General features: G+C 48.3%; 3 protein-coding genes and 2 long non-coding RNA genes across 9 annotated transcripts; 3 read left to right on the top strand and 2 right to left on the bottom strand.

The window, feature by feature from the left end:
• The first annotated feature begins 4,018 nt into the window (after positions 1 to 4,018).
• Positions 4,019 to 6,765, top strand: LOC136529183 (F-box protein At2g26160-like). 5 transcript variants are annotated; one of them, XM_066522265.1, is made up of 2 exons: positions 4,019 to 4,341; positions 5,225 to 6,765. In XM_066522265.1, the coding sequence occupies exons 1-2, from the start codon at positions 4,182 to 4,184 to the stop codon at positions 6,421 to 6,423; spliced, it is 1,359 nt and encodes a 452-aa protein (XP_066378362.1). In that variant the 5' UTR covers positions 4,019 to 4,181; the 3' UTR covers positions 6,424 to 6,765. The 5 variants fall into 5 exon arrangements, with proteins under 5 accessions (XP_066378362.1, XP_066378364.1, XP_066378363.1 ...); XM_066522267.1 differs by having other exon boundaries at positions 4,019 to 4,782; XM_066522266.1 differs by lacking the exon at positions 4,019 to 4,341 and adding an exon at positions 4,750 to 4,782 and having other exon boundaries at positions 4,857 to 6,765.
• A 720-nt stretch (positions 6,766 to 7,485) lies between these two features.
• LOC136529184 (uncharacterized) lies at positions 7,486 to 9,282 on the top strand. The gene is made up of 3 exons (XR_010777222.1): positions 7,486 to 7,735; positions 8,742 to 9,139; positions 9,239 to 9,282. It is a non-coding gene; the product is annotated as an uncharacterized lncRNA (long non-coding RNA).
• Positions 9,283 to 10,566: 1,284 nt separating this feature from the next.
• LOC136529252 (probable protein phosphatase 2C 68) lies at positions 10,567 to 12,457 on the bottom strand. The gene is made up of 3 exons (XM_066522341.1): positions 12,047 to 12,457; positions 11,821 to 11,926; positions 10,567 to 10,956 (listed from the first exon to the last, which is right to left on the bottom strand). Exons 1-3 carry the CDS (start codon positions 12,371 to 12,373, stop codon positions 10,745 to 10,747), a joined length of 645 nt encoding a protein of 214 aa, XP_066378438.1. The 5' UTR covers positions 12,374 to 12,457; the 3' UTR covers positions 10,567 to 10,744.
• A 984-nt stretch (positions 12,458 to 13,441) lies between these two features.
• Positions 13,442 to 16,216, bottom strand: LOC136529207 (CDT1-like protein a, chloroplastic). Its single transcript, XM_066522299.1, has 7 exons — positions 15,796 to 16,216; positions 15,406 to 15,525; positions 15,081 to 15,315; positions 14,348 to 14,968; positions 14,060 to 14,261; positions 13,874 to 13,964; positions 13,442 to 13,759 (listed from the first exon to the last, which is right to left on the bottom strand). Exons 1-7 carry the CDS (start codon positions 16,170 to 16,172, stop codon positions 13,699 to 13,701), a joined length of 1,707 nt encoding a protein of 568 aa, XP_066378396.1. The 5' UTR covers positions 16,173 to 16,216; the 3' UTR covers positions 13,442 to 13,698.
• A 366-nt stretch (positions 16,217 to 16,582) lies between these two features.
• On the top strand, positions 16,583 to 18,338 carry LOC136526798 (uncharacterized). The gene is made up of 3 exons (XR_010776585.1): positions 16,583 to 16,872; positions 17,613 to 17,684; positions 17,797 to 18,338. It is a non-coding gene; the product is annotated as an uncharacterized lncRNA (long non-coding RNA).
• The last annotated feature ends 2,107 nt before the right edge of the window (positions 18,339 to 20,445 follow it).

Here is a 20,445-nt window from a genome sequence, read left to right as displayed (position 1 = left end):
TTCGAGGCCGACAACAGCCCAAGAAACAGGCGCGGTCGTGGAGGAATTCGCTGCTGATGAGTGATGAGAGCCTAGTGCCTGAGCTGGGCCACAACTAGGAGGACGAGTTCACTCTCATGACTAGGGATGAAAACGGTACGGATATTTTCCGACCGTATTCGAAACCGAATCCGTTTAAAGGGGTTGAGATCTATCCGTATCCGAGTCCGGATATCCAACATCCGATACCGCATCCGTATCCGAATACTCAAATCGCATATTTATGATGTCGATATCCAATCGTATCATATCCGATATAGTTGACACTATCTGTCGGGTACCATAAAAAGGGGTTCCCTAAGCGAAAACCGAAAAAATCGCTTAGACCCTATCAAAATCAAAGCCAAGAGACAACTATTGGCTAGACCCCGGCCTTGTCCGAGGCCACCTACTCTCCGCCTCGCTAGAGGCCTCGCACGAGAGGCCTCAGACGGCCTACCGATCCTTCGCCTCACTCGAGGCCCCGCACGAAAGGCCTCGGACGGAGAACTGATTCTCCGCCTCGCTCAAGGCCTCGCACGTAAGGCCTCGGACGGGGAACCGATTCTCTGTCTCGCTCGAGGCCGGCTCGTAAGACCTCGGACGGGGAACCAATTCTCCATCTCGCTCGAGGCCGGCTCGTAAGGCCTCGGACAGGGAACCGATTCTCCGACTCGCCCGAGGCCCCGCCCGGAGGGCCTCGGACGAGTTGCCGATTCTCCGCCTCGCTCAAGGTCGGCTCGGCAAACAACCCCATCGCCTCTGCCTTGACCAACTTCTCTAACATGATGTCATGTCCAACCAACGCGTTCAACCGCTCCCGCGATATCAGCCGAACAACGGCTCGACACAGCGGAGTGGCCGACGCGACGTAGGGTCACGTCGACGCCATGCCGTCCGAGACAGGACAGGGTTGGAGTTACCTGCCGCTGTGCTTAGCACTGTGCCCACGACTGACACTCATACTGTACTATGCTGCCTAACCCCAACTGCTTCGAGGACAACGCGGCGTGGGGAGTTAAGTTCGGGTCCCTGTAGCCTCGGAATCAGTGTATGGGACCAACTGCTCCCTCCGAGCCTCGGCAATCCACTTCAGGGTCTCGGCAGCCTTGGGATTCTCGCCCGCTGAGCCCCCCACGACGGTTCGGCCTCGGCACCAACTGAGCCTCGGCTCTTTACGCTGTCGACGTACAGCGACCAGGCACGTCGTCCGCCATGCTCTGCTTCAAGCTATCACTGGAGCTCCCACGTCGCACATGATCGAGCGTGACCGGCGCGTCGCTCCAGTACATCAAGTACAAGACCGCTCCATCGACCATACCGCCACAGTAGCAAGCTACAGGGCTCGGACACGTGACCTCCGCTTACAGGACGCTGCGTAGCGAACACATGTATCACCCCGGTCCCCCCTTCGACTATAAAAGGGAGGGATCGGGGCCGCTTCTAGGGAGGAGCTCACGAGATAGACGAAAACGCATAGGACGAGATAGACGAACACACATAGGACGAGATAGACGAACACGAATACAGAGAGACTCACTCGCGCAAGCGACACTCTGTAACACGCACGTTTCCCCGCTGCTTGAGATCAACATCTCAAGCAATTCACACCGCTCTACGCAGAGACCTGGGACAAGCTCCCTCTCTCACCCTGCTTGTAACCCCCTACTACAAGCACTTCGGTGCAAGGAATACAAGATCGATCTCTTCGACTGGACAAAGGGCACCCATTGCCTGCACCAGTATAAATCTTGTGTCTCTTTGCATCACCATCCGGGGATTAGGGGCACGCAGTACATTTTTACTAGTTGGTTGAGGGCCCGCCGACCCAAAACACCGACACTATCCGTATTCGAATCCGAATCCGAACAGAAATATAAAAACAAATATAATATCCGTTGTATCCCATCCGTTTTCATCACTGCTCACGACCGAGCGGGAGGACTTCATGCTCGCTTTCAAGAAGCCTTTGCCCGCGCCCATTATTCTCCCACCGCCCCGGCTCCGGGGCACCAGGGCAGCCAGTGCGTGGACGAGGGAACTGGAGGACTCCGAGCTCGTCCCCAAGCGAAGCGCGAGATTGGCTGCCAAGAGCAAGCACAGAGAGCTCAAGCCAGGAAGGTAACGATGAAACGCCTTGGGGTGGAGGTTGAAACGCAGCTGCCTGACGAGGCCTCCTTCGAGGAGTTCCAGACCGCCTAAGCCCTTCCGCTCTCACCATCAACAAGGGATGCCATGCAGGTGTTCTTCCTGGGCAGGAAGCAGCGGGCCGCCAGGTCCGTTCGCGCCGCCTAAGTGTGCACGCCGTTGTCGCCATAGTCTGTTCCCTATGTTAGGCAATAACATCTTCATTTGGAACGCACGAGGCCTTAACTCGCGCGCTCGTAGAGATGTCGTGGGTTCTCGCCGGCTTTAAGACGCTGGCTGATGTTTGCCCCCTTTGGTCGCGCAGCACGGTGTTTATGTAATTAGCTACTCTAGAATCCAGTAGATAGGTGCTTTGCGCGGACCATCGACGGTTCCTCGCCTTCGTGTAAGCGCTTTTGTGTCTTCGAATTTTTTTTTCTATTAATGAAAAACGGGTGAACGGCCCGATCGCGAAAAAAACAACCGCCGATCCGAGAAACCCTCGCCGCCCGCTGTTCGTCCTCGGCGATGTAAGCCTAGCTGGAGAAGATCGGCCCTCCGACCCTCCTCTGCCGTCCACAGCTGTTCTACCTGCGCGCTGCCTCATTGGCGAATCCCGCCGGCTGCTACAGCATTCGCGCCCCGGCCGCGTCCTGTTCGCGCAAGCGGCGGCGCATCTCGCCGCAGCAGGGCACGAGGGACTGTTGGTAACCCCTGGTAGGAGTCCGTCCCCTTCCTTCCTTCCTTCCTTCCTATTGCCTCACTTCTAGATTGTCTGAGTGCCATTAGATTTGGTATATGTCACCCTGGTCCCTGTCCCCTTTTCCGAATAATTTAACGGTGTGGCCGTGTGGGGGTTTGCTTCATTAGAACTGGAACTTCGTCATTTTTTTGGGGGATATAATATCTCATAGGTCGATATTGTTTTTGAATATTGTACTGCAACTGCAATTACTAGACACGAGTTCAGTACTTCAGTTGGCTTTCCCCACCCTGAAGCATAGAGATTTTGAAGGATTCAGTCAATTCAGGCAATTCCTTAGCAATATGTCATACTTTAGTCTGGCTCATTGTCTTTGTAGAAAAAAACAGTCATCATTTCTGTTAGTAAATGAGATTGCCCAAGAGGAACTAGGTATCCTTTTATCAAAAGAAGAACAAAACAGAATGCACCAATTCACAGCTAAAGAGGCATTGAGCCTAGGGAAGCGTAGTGTCCACCCACATATCCCACTGATCAAGATATGCTCAGTCCATATCACATTAAAAGATTGTGTACCATTTCATTAAGAAATAAGCCAATACTAGGGAAGGGGAGGGGAGGGGAGGTGTTGTTAGAGAAACCCCCAAAGGGTATACACCCAAGATTCATGGTCACAATACACACCCTAAAAAAACTATCACACACCCAAAAAAAACTATCACAAGGATAGCACCAGAAGCAAACCTGCTAAAGCATGCAACCAAACAACTGTAAACCAAGACCACTAGCCTAATGGAGCACCTGGTAAGTAACTCCTGGAGGCCTTTTGCTCCAGCAGCGCACCAAAGAATGCTCTCATTTGTGACTGTTTGCTGCACCATTGAGATACTTGGATTTGCATTATTGAAGACAGTTGTTCTGATGCTTCTAAATTTCCAAAGCCACAAGAATATTGAGTGAATTAAGCCCATTCCTGACCTCCTTAGGCCCTCCACAATGTGGTAGTGGTGCCATAAAATTTATGGGTCCCACACCAGCTATTGGGCACCGCATCCAGAGAGCTGCAATGTGAGAAATGTTGGCACCGGAGCTATCTAGAATCATCCGGGCCCCCCTAAAATAAAATAGTTCTCCAATTCAACTCCATCCAGTTCATTCGCGTGAGGAAGAATCATCCCCTTTCTCTCTTCTCCTTCCAGTCTAGCAAATCCCAGCTCGATCTATCTCACCCAAGTAAAATTGATCTTGCTCTTTCCAGATCTTGCTTCTCTAGCTGTTGTTTAGTGGGGATCTGGTACCATAGAAGGGAAGGCCAGCAGCAAGCAGCACGGAGATGAGCAGCGGTATGGTGATGCAGTTGGCAGCAGCCGCGATTGGAGAAGGCGATGGAGCCCTGCCGCACATGGTTGAAGTCAATGGCGCCGTCGCAGCTGCCCACGAACAGATCGAGGCGGAGGAGCTACCCACCGTGATGCTGTGCTGCTCGCAGACAGGTCACGGTCGATCATGCTTCTCCGAATTCCTGACCGCGTTGAGTAGTGAGACCGACGGCAGCGACGAGGATGACGGCCACGCCCCGATCGACGGCTTCTCCGTTCCCGGATGCGCTCTGGAGACTGACGACGGTTGAGGATGAGTACGGAAGGAGCAGAGAAATCATTTTTTACTGACTGGGCATCGGCGCAACTACTTGCGCCGCTCTGTGTTTTCTTGGCACCGCTCGGAGCTGGCACCACTGGCTGCAGTGGGCAAGAGCGGCTCCCAAATCATCTCTCTCCTCTTCTAGGCATCACTTAAGCACACATTGTGGAGGGCCTTAGATACCTTCTTAACTGCCCTGTTCCACCAGCAAGGTTGGGGGTGTGATGGCAATGAGGCCCAACCGCTGGCAAATTATCAACCAAACCTGTCAAGCAAACACAGGAGATCAACAGGTACTGAATTGATTCTTCGTCCTTGCCACAAAGAGGCCAGTCTGCCGGATGAGGGAGTCTTCTTTTCTTTTTAGGGTGTTTGATTGACTGTTTGGCTAGAGGAATGAGGTGATCCATCACCTTCTCATTGCATCCATGTTTCGTTTGAGGAATGGAACGGATTGATCCATCACCTCCTCATTCCTCACACGCACATGATTATATAAGAATGACAGAGTGTTCCATCCCACCAAATTCATGGTATGAACTATGATGGACCATTCCATCTAGGGTGAGTTCATCCATCAAGGCAAACACCCTTATGTCTTAATGCAGGAATAGTTTCAGCGGTACTTATTTGCTTGATTGTCAACTACACTTAATATCACTGCACATGCCAGTACACATGATTATTTTTTCTGTTTACGTTGTGAACCCTGAACCATGTTTCATTTCTTGCTAGGCTTGGGATCTTTTGTGATGAAGACCACACAATCTTCATCGTGGCCAGACCTGGAGCCAGAACTCCTTGGACTTGTCCTCAAGCGGCTGCCCATCCTGGCTGACCGTGTTCGACTGAGAGCAGTCTGCTGCCCATGGCGCTCCAATGCTCGCCTGCAAGCACTGCCCCCTCCGAACCCATGCCTCATCCTTCTTGATGGAAGCTTCCTGAGTATCCCAGGTGGTGAAATTATCGGAATGCCTAAACAATATGATGGTTGCTCCTATGGTTTCATTGACAACTGGTTGTTCCTTGTGAAAAGTGATGGTGGATGCTCACTGGTGAACCCTTTTTCCAAGGCCACGGTGGATCTTCCTAAGATAGCCATGGACATAGATCCATTTAATAAATACTCATACTCATATTCGACATTCAATCCATGTCGGTATAAGCTTGTTGTTTCCTCACCCCTGGACTCATCACCAGATTCCCCTGTCACTGTGCTGATCTTGGATGGTGGTGGTAACGCTACAATTGGTGTTTGTCAACCACCAATTGCCTTTGACTTCTCTAGAGGAAACTTCCTAGATCCATTTCAGCGGCTCTTTGATGTTACATTTTTTGATGGGAAGTTTTATGGTCTTGATTTTGGTCTCTTAACATTTGAGATTAGTTATGGTCTTGGTAGTAAGCCAAAGATTTCATCCATAGAAAATGTAATTAACTCTATGGATAACATACCTGACCTGCCCAAGCCCCTGTCAGACAAGGAACGTATGGTCACCAAATATCTAGTTGAATGCTGTGGTAGACTGTTGATGGTGACACGATGGCTTGAGATTCCCCGGAGGCTTTTAGCAGCAAGCAATTACTTTGAGCATGTTCGCACTACTTCATTTGAGATCTTTGAGGCAGATTTGAGCACCAACCCCAACCAATGGAGACGCATCAAAAATTTGGGTGGCCAAGCACTCTTTGTTGGTAGGCGTTGCTCCAAGTCTTTCCCTGCTGGAGAAGGCAATGGAATTCAAGAGGATTGCATATATTTCATGTGTGACTATCCTTGGCCAGATCACCCTGAAGATCCTCTTGGTGACTCTGGTGTGTACAACATTGCAAATGGGATGATTACACCTTTGTTGTCAGAGACTGCAACAGTTCCTCGCCATCAGCGTGGCCAGTGGACTCTGACATGGTATTTCCCTGTTGATGCTGTGTGATGGACTCAGCCTATCTTGCTTAGTGCCTTGGGATTATGTAGTATGTACTCTCATGTAATCCCTGTGGTTTTGTTACGGGTGCCTTAAGAGATCTGTCTTTGGTACCGTATTTAGGAGTATGTATTATATCTACTCTGAAGGGCGGGCCTGGTAAGCGGTAGAGTCTTATCGCCTGTGACCGGAAGGTCCCGGGTTTGAGTCGTGGTCTCCTTGCATTACACAGGCGAGAGTAAGGCTTACCGTTAACACCCTTTTTCAGACCCCGCACAGAGCGGGAGCTCTCTGCACTGGGTACGCCCTTATTATATCTACTCTCCAAGACTCGAGTATTATCCACATACGCTATATTTTAATCTAGACATGCGTTTGTGCAAAGTTGTTTCGTTAATGTTTATTTATGCCCATGCTGTAGCAAGGAGTATATGCTTCACCTGGATGTTGAGTGGAGCTCTGTTTGTCCTGTCTTTGTTTTTAGAAGCAACTTGTTTTGGTTCATGACCTATCTAATTTGTGGTGACAATATGATGTCCTGTTCTGCATCCTGCTTCAGATTTTACATATGAATCAGATTACTGTTTCATCATCAATCAGATACTGGATGACTCTGTTTTCCTGATGAAACAGTACGACTGGTAAATGAAGTTGCAGTAACATTATCAGTAACCGTAGCCGTCTGGTACCTGCCCTTGCTTTCCGACGATAGATTGCATTCTCACAAATTATTTGCTCCTTATTCTTTGGGAAAACAGTCTTTCATGGCATTTGCCCTTGCTCCTTATTAAGTTGCAGTATCTCGGTCCCATTTGTTGTAGCTACAGCATGAAACACGAGTTTTATCTCGAATTCCGGTGGAATTTTTGCATATTTCTTCTGAGATGGAAACTGAATGGATTTCTGATGCTACAAGTGAAACGCAAACTGAACAAGCATGGGCCAATCGTTCTGATGAACTGGGCCGTAACATTTCAAATTTTAACGGCCCAGCCCAACGTTTCCCTTCCCTTCACTCCCCTCTGTCTCCCACGGTCCCACCGGGCCACCGACGATCTGAAAGCCCTCGCCGTCGCTTGCCCGCTGCGCATGCTCGCCCTCGGCGAGTCCGGCGATGTAAAACCTCGCCGGGGAAACCGGGAAAGCCATCCGAATCTCCGATCCGCCACCCGTCTCTACCTCCAAAGATGACCCCCGTCTACCTGCGGCGTGCCTCCTTTGAAGAATCCCTCTCGGCGGTTGTGCAGCCAGGCAAGGCAACCCAGGGTACGCGCGAGTCGGTTCCCTGCCTCCTCGCTTCTCTGACCGGCCGCCATTGGTCGTAAGTCCCCCGCCCCTATCCCCTGATATTCGTGTCCTTCTGAGGTGGCCTGATTAATTTGGTATGCGGGTTTGATTGACATATACAGACCATCTCATCTGCATGACAACACTGTTCGTTCTATCTGGATTGTTTTTTCTAATGAAAATGAGAATTCAAATCGGTGGATATTATGTGCTGATATTAGCCATAGTTTATGGGATTATTTACATATTTACCATCATTACGATGTGAGTGGTATAAAAAGTATCATGTCATTGACTCATGTGTCAGTGACACTGGTAAATATATAAATGCCCCGTTTATGATTGCTAGGTGGCCAGCCCTTTACTCGTTAAATCGCTCACTAGAACGTAGGAATTTCGATGGAAGTCTGCAGATTCTTCAGGAAAAAGTAGAAATCCTGGAAGGATCTTTTGCCTTCTTGCACTAGTTAGTATATATAATCAACATATCTGGAAAGTAAAATGAGAATTCCTAAGAACTATATACTACTAGGTCCATTTTTCTTTAAGAACTATATATTACTAGGTCCATTTTTATTTAGTCTTGTACCATAATTCTATATATTCAGGTTGGTTGCAGTTGCCTTCTCAAATTCCATGTGTTACTTTATGCTGCTGCTTTTGTCACCAGGAGTTTACGGATGGTTATTTTTGTTGTTTACTGTTAACTTTAAGCTTGAACCGTGACTAGGGGCTCATGTTGGGTTTCAACTCTAGCCTACCTCAACTTGCTTGGGACTAAAAGGCTTTGTCGTTGTTGTTACTATTAACTTTAACTTTGTTATAATAACCTGAAAACTAAAACAGAGATAACATGTACAAAGATTTTGAAACCCCCATCCCAAAGTACAAACTTGTAGCTGCCTTTCTATATCTATATTATATAAAAGAGTCAATACAAGTGTTCGAACAAGGATGCGTGTTTTCATAGTTATGTTTATTGTTTACTGTTAACTTGGCTAAAACTCTGAATCCTCGGTCACTTCTTGTTATCTGTGCAGTCTTCTTGCATGATGATGGGCACACGATCTTCACCTTGGCCAGATCTTCAGCCGGAGCTTCTGGGTCTGGTCCTTAAGAGGCTCCCCTCCTTTGCTGATCGTGTTCGACTAAGAGCAGTCTGCCGCACATGGCGCTGCAATGCTCGACTTGAGCCCCTGCCCCCACCGCTCCCCTGGGTGGCCTTATTTGATGGGACCTTCCTCAGCATTCCAAGTGGTGAAATTCACCGTATGCCTGTACCGCGTGGTGCTTCTTGCCATGGTTCTGTGGACAACTGATTCTTCCTCATGCACAATAATGGTCGGTGCTCATTGATGAACTCTTTCTCCAAGTCTAAGTTAGAGCTTCCTAACCTGACCACTATTTGGCGTCATGAGATGAGGACCATGAGGTATAGGTATGCCTACTCTAGAAATTCATTTCTCTATAAGTTGGCGGTGCCCTCGTCCGTGACCTTGACACCAGATTCGCTTTTTGCTGTGTTTACCACGGACAGCTATTTTCATGGTACAATTTCTATTTGCCAGCCCCCAATTGCCACCGACACAGTCAGCAACAAAGATATTGAGAGCATCGTTGATATTGTGTTCTTTGATGGAAAGCTGTATGCTCTCAATATGTATGCAAATCTATTTGTCTTGGAGATTGGCGAAGGCCACAAAGGCAAGCCAAAAATATCAGCCACCAGATGTATAGTTGACTCCATTGAGGCTTCAAGGAGATGTACCTACGACGAGAGGTGCACCTATGTAAACTTCAATTATCTGGTTGAATCTGATGGTAAGCTGTTGCATGTGAGGAGGGATGTCGCAATATTGGTCCCCATAACAGATGAGCATGTGGTGCGTGCACGTACTGTTTGGTTTGATGTCTTTGAGGCAGACTTGACTGCAGATTCTTGCCGTAAGTGGAAGACAGTCGAGACATTGGGAGGCCAAGCACTCTTTGTTGGCAGATGCTCCAAGTCCTTCCCTGCTACAGACTGTTGGGTTCAGGAGGACTGCATTTACTTCATTTCCGACTATCTCAAGTCAGAACCTCGTGTGGATCCTCTCTGTGATTCTGGTGTTTTCAACATGAGAAATGGGAAGATCACACCATTGTTGCCCGAGGCTGTGGTGGTGCAGACACAAGGTGGTAGAAGAGGTCGTCAAACATGGTTTTTCCCTTCTGAAGCTATGTAATCCGCTTTCCACAAAGCGTGCTTGTTATTTTGGGTTTCTCATATATATCCTGAATTGGAGACTGGACTCTGCCTATCAGTATGTTGGTGATGGGTCTCTGCCCACAAGGCAAGTATGACCTTGATGAGATATGCCCCCAAGACAAGTCTTGCTTTGCATCATGTTTCAACTTTTTTTTTAATTATTATCTGGCTATGCCGTGTTTTTCATTCACTTGTAACATGTAAGCTCAGCAACACTGAAATAATAGACGTTTTCAGCTGAATGTTTTTTTTTTCCTCACCGTTTCCAACTTATTTGTCGTGCATAGAACCATTTTATTTAGGGGCTCTTGCGTTTGTACTCTTATTTTGTATCGAAATTGTGATTTTGCCCCTATTTTTTTGACTTTGTGAATTTACCCCTACTGTGCCATTCACGAAGCACCAGTTTGCCCCTGCTCCGTCATCCACCCCTAACGGTGTTAAACTTTGTACAAAAGGACATGAATGCCCATGCGATTTTGCCCCTGTTTGTTATGGCTAATTGTGATTTTACCCTGATTTAGAATTAGACTTTTTTATTGTACACCGACAATTGATTAATCATATCAGAGATAAAGCATCAAAAATTGAACAAGACAAAGGACTAATGAAACACAGAAAGTGAAAGGACATCCAATGGTCCTGTGCTGCCCCTTGTGCTCTACTAAAAGCATGTGCAAACAACCATCCAGCTTATGAAACACAAGTGAAAAGACAGTGTAATCAAGGAACGTAGGGCACAAACGACAGCAGCACACTTGTACAACACAGGATGCAGCTTCAAAGCATGATTCACTAGCACGGAAGGTGATCGATTAGAGTCTCCTGGACGGCGGCAATCACATTCACATGACCATCTCGGCCGGCGGCAGCAGCGCCAGGTTGAGGTCCAGCCCTAGGCCCACGGGCGGCGCCGCGTCGAACACCACAAACGACGACGACAAACCAGAGCAGCTTCGCTCCTCCTCGCTCTTCGGCGGCGGCAACTGCAGCAGCGCCGGCGTCATCTGGCAATCAATCAAAATTATATCATCATTCACCATCACCGTTATCATTTGTCTCTCACTCTATCTGATGTTGGGAGAAATAAACAGTCAAAAGAGCAGTTGGTTGATGGTCACTTTTTCATCCACATGTCTATCTGGTTGTAGTCAAGTTTAAGTGAGGTACACTGGAACACTGAAACAAAGGCAACAAAACAGTACACGAGGTTCTAAAGGTTCAATAAAAGTAAAACAAAGATCATTGGACCTGACCCTCTCCTGTGACTGCAAGGAGTCCATGATTATAGAACATAGGGCCAAGCAGTGCAGTCCTCAGTCCATGTAATGAATAAGATTAACTGAATTTGTGGACTCCTGTGGGTGAAGTGAAAGGAAATGTTGAAGCTCAACAGATGCGCACAATGGCCTAATTTCCTCACAAGCCTGGAAGCGCTACCAATTGTTCTGTAGTAACCAACCACACATGAACACAGGGGCTTACAGTCTGCACCGCATAGTCAGCGAAACATTCCAAACCACACAACTGTTTGTTATCCAACAGAAGTCCATACCATTTCATCCAGTAGCACTAATTAAAACCGGAACTCATTAGGTTTCCATAACGGACAAGCAAACTTTTGACTTTACTGAAATTAAAGCATATATATCCCTAAAGCGAAACTGCAACAAATCAAATAGCCAATAATTTGTCAAAGAACAGAATGGACCAGTCAACAACATTCCAAGTGGTGATAGCTACATATTGTACCCTTTGTTGTAAGTAGTCTGATTAACTAGTCTGTAGTTTTTCAGGAATAACTGTGAGGATGTATACGGCATCATAAGCCAACGTTGCTCTCATGACATGAAGAGGACAGGGACACGTACCAATTGACCGGGACATGGCAAGAACACCGAGAACTCGATAGCCATTCCAATTGATGACCTTGCCTCCCTGGGCCTCAATCCTTGCATACTCATCTTCTCTGTTTGGCTGTAACAACAAGAACAGCAAACGAGCAATACATCATACAATCAGGCTAGCACCCAGACAGAATCAACAGATTGAGTGAAACAAGTAGAAGAGTTGACCCAAGAAGAGATGATGGCTCACTTTATGGTCCACGGACAGCGCCAGGGGCTGCTTGCCCCGGCAGAGCACCGCTCGTGAGTCGCCGCAATTGGCAACGATGACGTGCGATGAGCAGACGAGCGCAAGCACCGCTCGCGAGGAGGCCGCGCGCTCGCACTGCACACGGACGCCGCCGCCTGCCGCCTTGCAGCCCCGCCGTGCGGCCGCCGCGCCCGCCCACCCTGTAGCCCAACCGCGCGTCAGGGCGCTGCCGCCGGAGACCCGCCGCCGGGAGCCGCCGCCGCCCGCTCCCGATGGGCGCTGCCCGCTCCCGGTCCCGCACCCCGGAGCAGCAGTCGCGCGCCGCATGCCCGCTCCGCACCGCCTGCGCCGCCCGCTCCCTCCGATGTGTTTTGGAGGAGTCGAGGAACAGCTGGAAGGGATAAGGGCAGCGTAGGCATTTGGTCTTTTCTTTTTAGGTTTAGAATTTTTTTAATTTATCTATTCACTAGGGATCAGACGGACATCCAAAGTAGGGGTAGACGGAGAGTTCAGTTAAAAATAACAAGGGCAAAAACACAAAGTTGAAAAAACAGGGGTAAAATCACAATTGAAGTACTGGACAAGGGCAAGAACACCATTTTCCCTTTTATTTATGCCTTGTGTCCTATTGTATGTGATGCATGCTGCTTCCCCGGTGCTACAGTGAGATTGATAAGCAGAGCTGGCAGTTATGTATGTATATGTTGAAACTAGAAGGAATACTTCATATCAGGAGTGCAGCATCAGTATCGTTGGAGTCACACTGCCATGGACCATTTCTTCAGAAAATTATCAATACTGAACTGAGTAGCTAGTCTTGTGTTGCGAGCTGTTTCAGCTTTTCTAGGTTTCATTGTGGTGTGTTGCAGGTCCTCTGTGTCTGTTGTGCTATGCCAGTGCGTCTGGCGAAGTGAAACGGTGGATCATTTTGCGAGCTTGCTGGACAATGTTTGGCACGGTCCGTCGCAGCCATGTGTGCGCACGACGCAGCATGAGATTGGAGCTTGGAGGACAGAGGCGGCGGCTGTGCCGTTGGAGTGGCTTGAAGAACGTCAGATAGGGCAGCGCAATCATGTTCAGTACGGGCGCCGGGACCCGGGAGATCAACCAAACCAGACCCGTCTCCAAGACGAGTTGCATCGCTACGATCGTGGACGCCTTGCTCGCGTCAATTGTCTATGTTTACAGAGCTCTTCCATACCTTTTTCTGTCACCACTCCCTCGGCTGAACCAAACAGCACCACACTGCTTTCAGAAAATGCATGTGGAATCAGATCTCTGAAAGCCACAGTAGACAAATGGACTCATCAGCAGACTTCACATTTTTGTGATCTCAGTGGTAGTTCAGAGGAGATTTACAAAGAGACGAACCAGTCATTCAGTAGACAAATGGACTCAGCAGCAGAACATTTTTTTTATTTCAGTGGTATTTCAGAAAAGGGGATTTACAAAGAGACGAACTAAGAACGAGGAAGCATCAGTTGTTAGAATGGCTTCACTATACATGTCATTCATTTCATCTAGTTAAGGTTTCTATCACAACAAAGCAATAGAAACTGAAGTGCACATAAGCCGGCCGCATCTCAGGACCCTTGGCTTGAGTGAATCCTAGCTTGTGCTGTTTTCAGGCGCTCGTCATTTTAGCTTTCTCCCTACTCAGCAGCAGCATACAGTCTTTGCCGAATTTCTGATTGGCTCAAAGTGGCATCAATGCTGAAAATTAACAGCGCAATTAGACTTTTCATATTTAAAAAATGCTAAGGGTAGCTGAGGATCAGGGAGTACTAATACTTGAGCATCAAACATGAGTCTTAAAAAAAGGCTTACCAGCACAGAGCATCTCCGCTTCGGGCAGTTTTCTCAGAGATCCAATCTGGAACGAGCTCTTTCAACAGTGCCAGATGCTCCTCAACTTCACCTACAGAAGTATTCATTCAATGTCAGAATCGTTGCAAAAGGAGGCAACAAATGTCTCAGAAAAAAAAACAGATACAAATAAAAGTTCACACATACTTCTGTCTGCTATCTTAGGACTGCTTGCAATTATCTTGTGGATCAGCTCCTGCTTTGTCATTACAGACCGCTGTCTTGACTGATAGATAAGGAATATGATGTCAAAGGTGCTTGGCAGGGAAGCAATCAACTTCTGCCTTTTAACCTGATCAGCAAACCCAGTTTCCTTCTCCTCCAAAGCCCTCTCTTCCTTCTCTTTCACCTGTAAGCAATACATATGTTATTCTTTGTTCATAATAGAGCAAACAGTCAACTGAGAAATCATTGCAGGTATCGGCAAGGACTTACCGATTGAAGGAGGGATTGTGGAAGAAAACTGAGTAACTCATCATCAGCATCAGCACCAGATATGCTTGCACTTTGGTTCTCTCCATCCATACTAGTATCCTTTGTTGGAGTGGTAAACAACTTTGCACGAGCTGATCTCTTTGCCATTTTCAGAGGCGGAGTGTCATAACCTGTGGCAGAGATCAGTCTCTTTGGTGTCTTGAGGTCTGGCGTAGGCGCCATTAACCTCACTGGTGTAGAGGCAAATTTTGCAGGGGTATTTTCTAAAACACCAGACTTGCAGACGGCTTCTTTAGCACTTGATGTATCATCAACACACATGCTGCCAGAAACATCCCGACTGAAGAGGGAATTTCTGTTCAGCGGTGATGGAACAGTGGAAGCAACTTTCACCAGTGGACTGGGTGCACTAGCTGTTGTAGAGCTGATTGGAGATCTCTGTGAAAACCTTCTCTTGAATGACTGTGACATGTGTGACATCACAGCGGTCTGCTGTCCATTGACAACAGATGGCTTGAGTGGGGAAGAAGATTCAAGAACAGTCCTTTGTTCATCCTGGGGTATGCTTGATCTTGTTGGGTTAAATGGATGTGGCAACTCATGCTCTGGAATGTCATCTCCCTGAAATTAACAACAGAGGCAACATTATTATAATCTTTATCTTATTAGAAGAACAAGCTTGAACTTCTGATGAAACAGTAACCAACTGTGAAGCATAACACGGTTTCCTTACCTCAGGGTGCTCCCTGTAGAATTCCACAAGCCTCTGCCTAAATATCCTTCTTAATGCTAGGTATGCTGTTTCCCCCTTCTGCTTCACGACGTTCTCAACAGCACTGACTATGAGGTTCACCTGAAGATCAGGGTACATGCAGCAAGTCGTGTCATCACGCAAAAGGATCTTATTGATGACGATTGCCTCTGGCATTATGTACTTGAGCTGTGCAAGATGGCTGTGGGTAAATCTCCTGTGGACAGTCACAAAAATTGGGTAACTTATAAATACAATAATCCAGCACAACAGTTATTGTATGACTACTTGTGAACAAGATTAATACCGCTCAGTCAAATGCTGAATGCTAGAACAGATGTTGGGGAAAGTGGCCTTGGATCCCTTCATACGGAGCAGCCGGGTGGAACTCTCCAAGCAATTGAAGAACTCACAGAGCATCTCGTAGCTGCAATACCAGTGAAGATATATCATCACCGGAGAAACGAATCGCCTAGTAATTATTTATGTTCTATTGTATTACATAAACCCACAGCTAGATGTTCTATTACATAAATTCGCTGCTATATAACATCCTAAAATCCCCCCTTTTATCGAGAGGTAAACTTCAGATTGGGGGAATAGTAAAATCAGCGTTGGTGAAAACTAAAACGAAATTTGCAAGCAGTTCGATTTCCAAAACCAGATCCGAAATCACATCGGGGACAGGGATCTTTACCTCTCCGGCAGCTTGACCTCCGCCTTGCGCTTGACGGGGCTCCGGCTAGACCCGGCGCCAACGCCGAGCTCCCGCTCGGCGGACTCGAGTTCATCCTCCACCGCCGCCTCAGCCTGCGCCGCCGGCCGCCGCAGCCCGAGCGCCGCCCGGCGGATCTCCTTGACGGAGAACGCCACGCTGCGGCCGCGCGCCCTCGGCATCTCCTCCGGCTTCTCCGGCGTCGGGATCTGCTCGGCGGCCGCCGCCGGCGCCAGCTTCTTCGCGGGCTTCTCCGGCGTCCAGACCTCGTCCGCCAGAGCGGCGGCCTCCCTCAGCTTGTGCGGCGGCGCCGCGGCCCTCGTCGTCTTGGCCTTCTTGGACGGCGGGGTGGCGTCCATCTCGATCCTGAGAAGGGGAGGATAGCGCCGTCTCACTGGCTGGTGATTTGGGTCGGGGATTAACGACTGAGGGACCCGGATCAGGACGGTGGATATATACGGCGGGTTACCGGGTGGGAGATGGCGCGAACATCTGGCGGGAACGGGGGGTGGCGCGAAGACCTGGCGGGAACGGAGATGGCGCCAAGGGACGCGGGCGAGGCCACGTGGGCAAGCGAGATGGGGAGGCGTTCGCGCCACTTCGAACCAGACCAGACTACAGTTGTTACCAAAAAAAAAACTAGACTACGGCCCATGAGCTGTCCCACATTTTATTATTTTACACTGGGCCCAGCCCGATGGTAGGGCCCACAAGCCCACATCTACGGGGCGCGGGCTCTCCGCCCTCCGGTGTCCGGTCAGGCTGCCGCCTCGGCAAGACGGCAACGCAAGCCTCACCGGAGAAAAGCCACGATGCACCGAATCCGTCGCCCTGGCTTCCTCCACGCCGACTGCCTAAGCGCCGCCCCTTTGGAGGATCACACTACCGCTGCATTCTCTGCGGATCGCGCTCTGCTGGGCAGCTGGGGCACTGGCGGCGGCGGTGGGCCACCGCCCACCGCAGCCCGGCTCGAGCGCTCGCTGCTGGTCTCCGCGGGAAGTTGGTTGCCGGTCCTCTCATCTCATCTCCCCCATTTCATCGCCTCGGTGGTCAGCAGCAGTGAGATTCCATCCCTCCCAGCCTCCCAACTCCCAAGCAAATTCCTAGTAGTACTATTTTACTAAACAAATCTATGCCATTCGGATAATTTGGTGTGCCGAGTTTTCCCCACGCTCCTCTCTCCTCACCTACTCGTTGGTCAGCAATGAGATTCCATTCCTCCTACGCTCTCAGCCTCTCTAAGCATATTCTTACTACTTCACTAACCAAATTTATGCCACTCGGATAGAAGTGCCGAGTTTTCCCTATGCCTACATAAAGTTTGATGCTAGCTAGTAGTACATATGTCTCCGAAATTGTCATTTCAGATGGGTGATTGGTGGATGTTGCTTCTAATCGTTGGGTTTAGTTACAATCGTTGGGCTTAGTTACAATGACAAAAGTATATATCATTACTATCACGCATTAAAGGCCCTGTTATGGGGTGGAGATGCCTGCGTATAACCTGTTAAGGGTTACAATACACATATACAAAGACATAAAGTTGAGCTGTCTTTTGCAGCGGAAATTCGTATAAGTGCAAGCACACAGGTCTTAAGAGTTCATGAATCCGGAGCACACTCAGGTGGCAATTGGAGTTGTTGATATTGTTTTGAGTTTGCACTCAGGGAAGCAATATGTACTTGTTTCATGGGATGCAATTCAGAAGGCATATTTTGCAAATATTGCTGATGTAGTGATGTTATTGGACGGTGCTTGTATAGCTATTCTGTTTCTTCAACAGTTCCTTTTCCTTGCAGGGGTCTCCTCTTATCCTCAAGCATTCGTTCTTCCACAACCATCCATCCAACTTCGTTGACCTGCGCATTGGTGTAAGCTGGTGTAGATTTCTGTCCAAACATATATTTGAGTATCGGGATCTGCTCTTCATCGATGCCTGTAAAACCTCTACAGTATTTCTGAAATCAGACTCAATTATAGCAGGTTTCTTGATCCATTCCACCGCAAGCTGGAATCCTGGATACCTTTAAAGCATGCTACAGCATCTTCTGCAGTTGTGCAACGTTGGTTCACCTTCCATGCTGACAGCAGCACTTGCCCAGAGTGATCTCTGATGACAGCACCACTACTCGATGCACCTGAAGAATGTTGGAAAACTGCATCAACACTCAGTTTTATACCCATCCCACTGGCTGTACAGTGAAGTTGATAGGGCTTGATGCCCTACCCGCGTTACTGCGTAGGTTATAAGGGTGGAAGAGGGGTGGACATGGTCTGTACTCTCGACGCCGGTGAGGGGCCGTGGCGGCGAGAGCGCGGCGGCTACTGCTGCAGCCCTTGAACTCTTGTGGTGCTACAGTAACGGTGGCACTGTTCACTGCTCCCTTCAGGAAGCCGGAAACAATTCTGTTTCTGCTTAATTCTCCAAAGTAGTCTTACAAAGTATTTATATGTCCTCCAATAATAATAATAGAAATAACCCCCTAATAATTATAGTAATTCTGATAAGAACTAAATACTGATGACTTGGGCCTTCTGGCCGTGGCCTAGCCACTGGAGGGGTTATGCCGGTTGTACTGGAGGCCCGTCATAACAGAAGTCCACTTCCTCTCCTCCTTACCATCTATCTTCAGTGTCACATTCCTTTTTCAGTTTCCAGCCACTAGCCATTAGAGATTTGCCTTGCATCTTTAGACCCGTGTCGGATGCTCAGCAGGGATCGCCAATAATAACTGTCAGCGAACCTAACTGATCCAGACACTGACTGATCCAGACACTGATGCTTTACCACTGCCATGTATTGCATCATTCCACATATGCATGCTTTCCAGAAGCAGAATAGTAGATGGGCTCTTTCCTCCGTTTCTGTGTTCTCTAGCAAAATGAGAAACCATTTCGGGTCCTGTTCTCAGCAGGTCATTTTCCAGAACTAGCTCCTGTTAATTGATCTCCATCAATAGGCCCACTCTTGGATCTGCGTCCTGATCGGGGGCGCCCAACCCTAATATGATTGGTGGACCCCTGTCGCACAGCACTATAAAAAGAGAGGTGGGGATCAGGGCTCGGACTACGAGGTTGACCGGAGCCTCCGTGATCCACCTACAGAGAAACCTAATCCGATCTAAAGTAAGTTCTGCCAGCGATGGGAAGCCGCCACCAACCTCACTGTCGCCTCTGCATCGCCACTGGACCTCGCCACCTCTACGCTGGACTCCACCGCACCGAGCTCCCTCGACACCGACGTCCATGCGGCTGCGGCGCAACTGCGTCAGGGCGAAGTAAAGGAACCCTAAGTAAGATGTTTAAACCCGCTAGATCTATACTTAGAGCTTAGAACTTTTTAACAATGGTACCAGAGCCAAGGTTGTCAGTGTGTAGATCTAGTATGGGGTAAAGCATTGAAAAGAAATCAAAGAAAGAACAAGGGTTCGATCCGTTTCGGATTGAAACCCAAACCCTAACCGGGTAAAAGAAAATTGAAAAGAGACCGGGAGGGTGGTGGACGTCACTGAACTCCAGGTCACCACCGCCATCGCGCGGGGAAAGGTGTTGCACCGTCGTCTTCGCCGGCGCGCAGCAAGAAAAGAACAGACCTCCTTTCGGATCTGAGCAGACAGAAGGGGTTCCCTAACCCTAACCCTAACTGGGTGAAGGAAAGAACAAAAAAAGAGGGATTCGGCCGAACAAAGGAAGAGGGATTCGGCCTAGAAGAGAATCAAAGCCGAACGAAGAGAGAGAAAGGGCAGGAAGAGAATGATGCTAGGGTTTCAGCGGAGGCGCTGAGGTCGCCGTTTTGATCTGCCGAGACACGCGCGTGGCCGTCCGATCTGCATCAACGGCGCAGATCAACCGAGCCAGAATCAGGCCTAGGCGGGCGCGAGCGGGAGGCCACTTTGCCGGCCCAGGCCCAGGTTGCGGCCTGGGTGTGGGCAGCACGCGTGCGTGGGCTGCTGTGGCAGGCCGGGCCACACATTGTTGCTGCTGGGCCGGTACTGTAGCTGCAGGCCGGGCCACAATGAACAGTAAATAGAGTTCTAAGTTTATTTAATTTTCAGAAGCAGATTTCGATAAATCTAGTTTAATATCTCTGTTAAAATTTAAACCAACGGGATAATTTTTCAGAGAATATTTGAGAAAAGTTTAATGCTTCTGAAAAATAGATAATAATTTTTTTATGTTTCCGTTGCTAAAGAAATAGTTTATTCTCCAATTACTTTAAACCAAGGTGATATTTAATTGGAGAAAAGGATATTTTGACATGATTATGATGTTGTTATTTTCTGACCAACGTTGTTAATAACAATATCATAATTTTAATAATTTTATGCATTAATTCTATTTCTGTCCAACGGTGATGTAGAATTAGTGTATAAGAACAGTTGTAAATTTTAATGATTTATGCATTAATTATATTTCTGTCCAACGGTGATGTAGAATTAGTGTATAAGAACAGTTGTAAATTTTAATGATTTTATGCATTAATTCTATTTCTACCCAACGGTAATATAGAATTAGTGTATAAGAACAATTGTATGTTTTAATTTTGACCAATGTTGGAATCAAGACATGCAATTGTTAAAGGTCCCTACTCTCAAAGGTGACAACTACATGGAGTGGAAGAAAAAGATTGAC

The sequence above is a fragment of the Miscanthus floridulus genome, chromosome 19, assembly GCF_019320115.1.
Source record: "Miscanthus floridulus cultivar M001 chromosome 19, ASM1932011v1, whole genome shotgun sequence".
Taxonomy (NCBI): domain Eukaryota; kingdom Viridiplantae; phylum Streptophyta; class Magnoliopsida; order Poales; family Poaceae; genus Miscanthus; species Miscanthus floridulus.
This window is presented reverse-complemented; position numbering and strand designations above follow the sequence as displayed.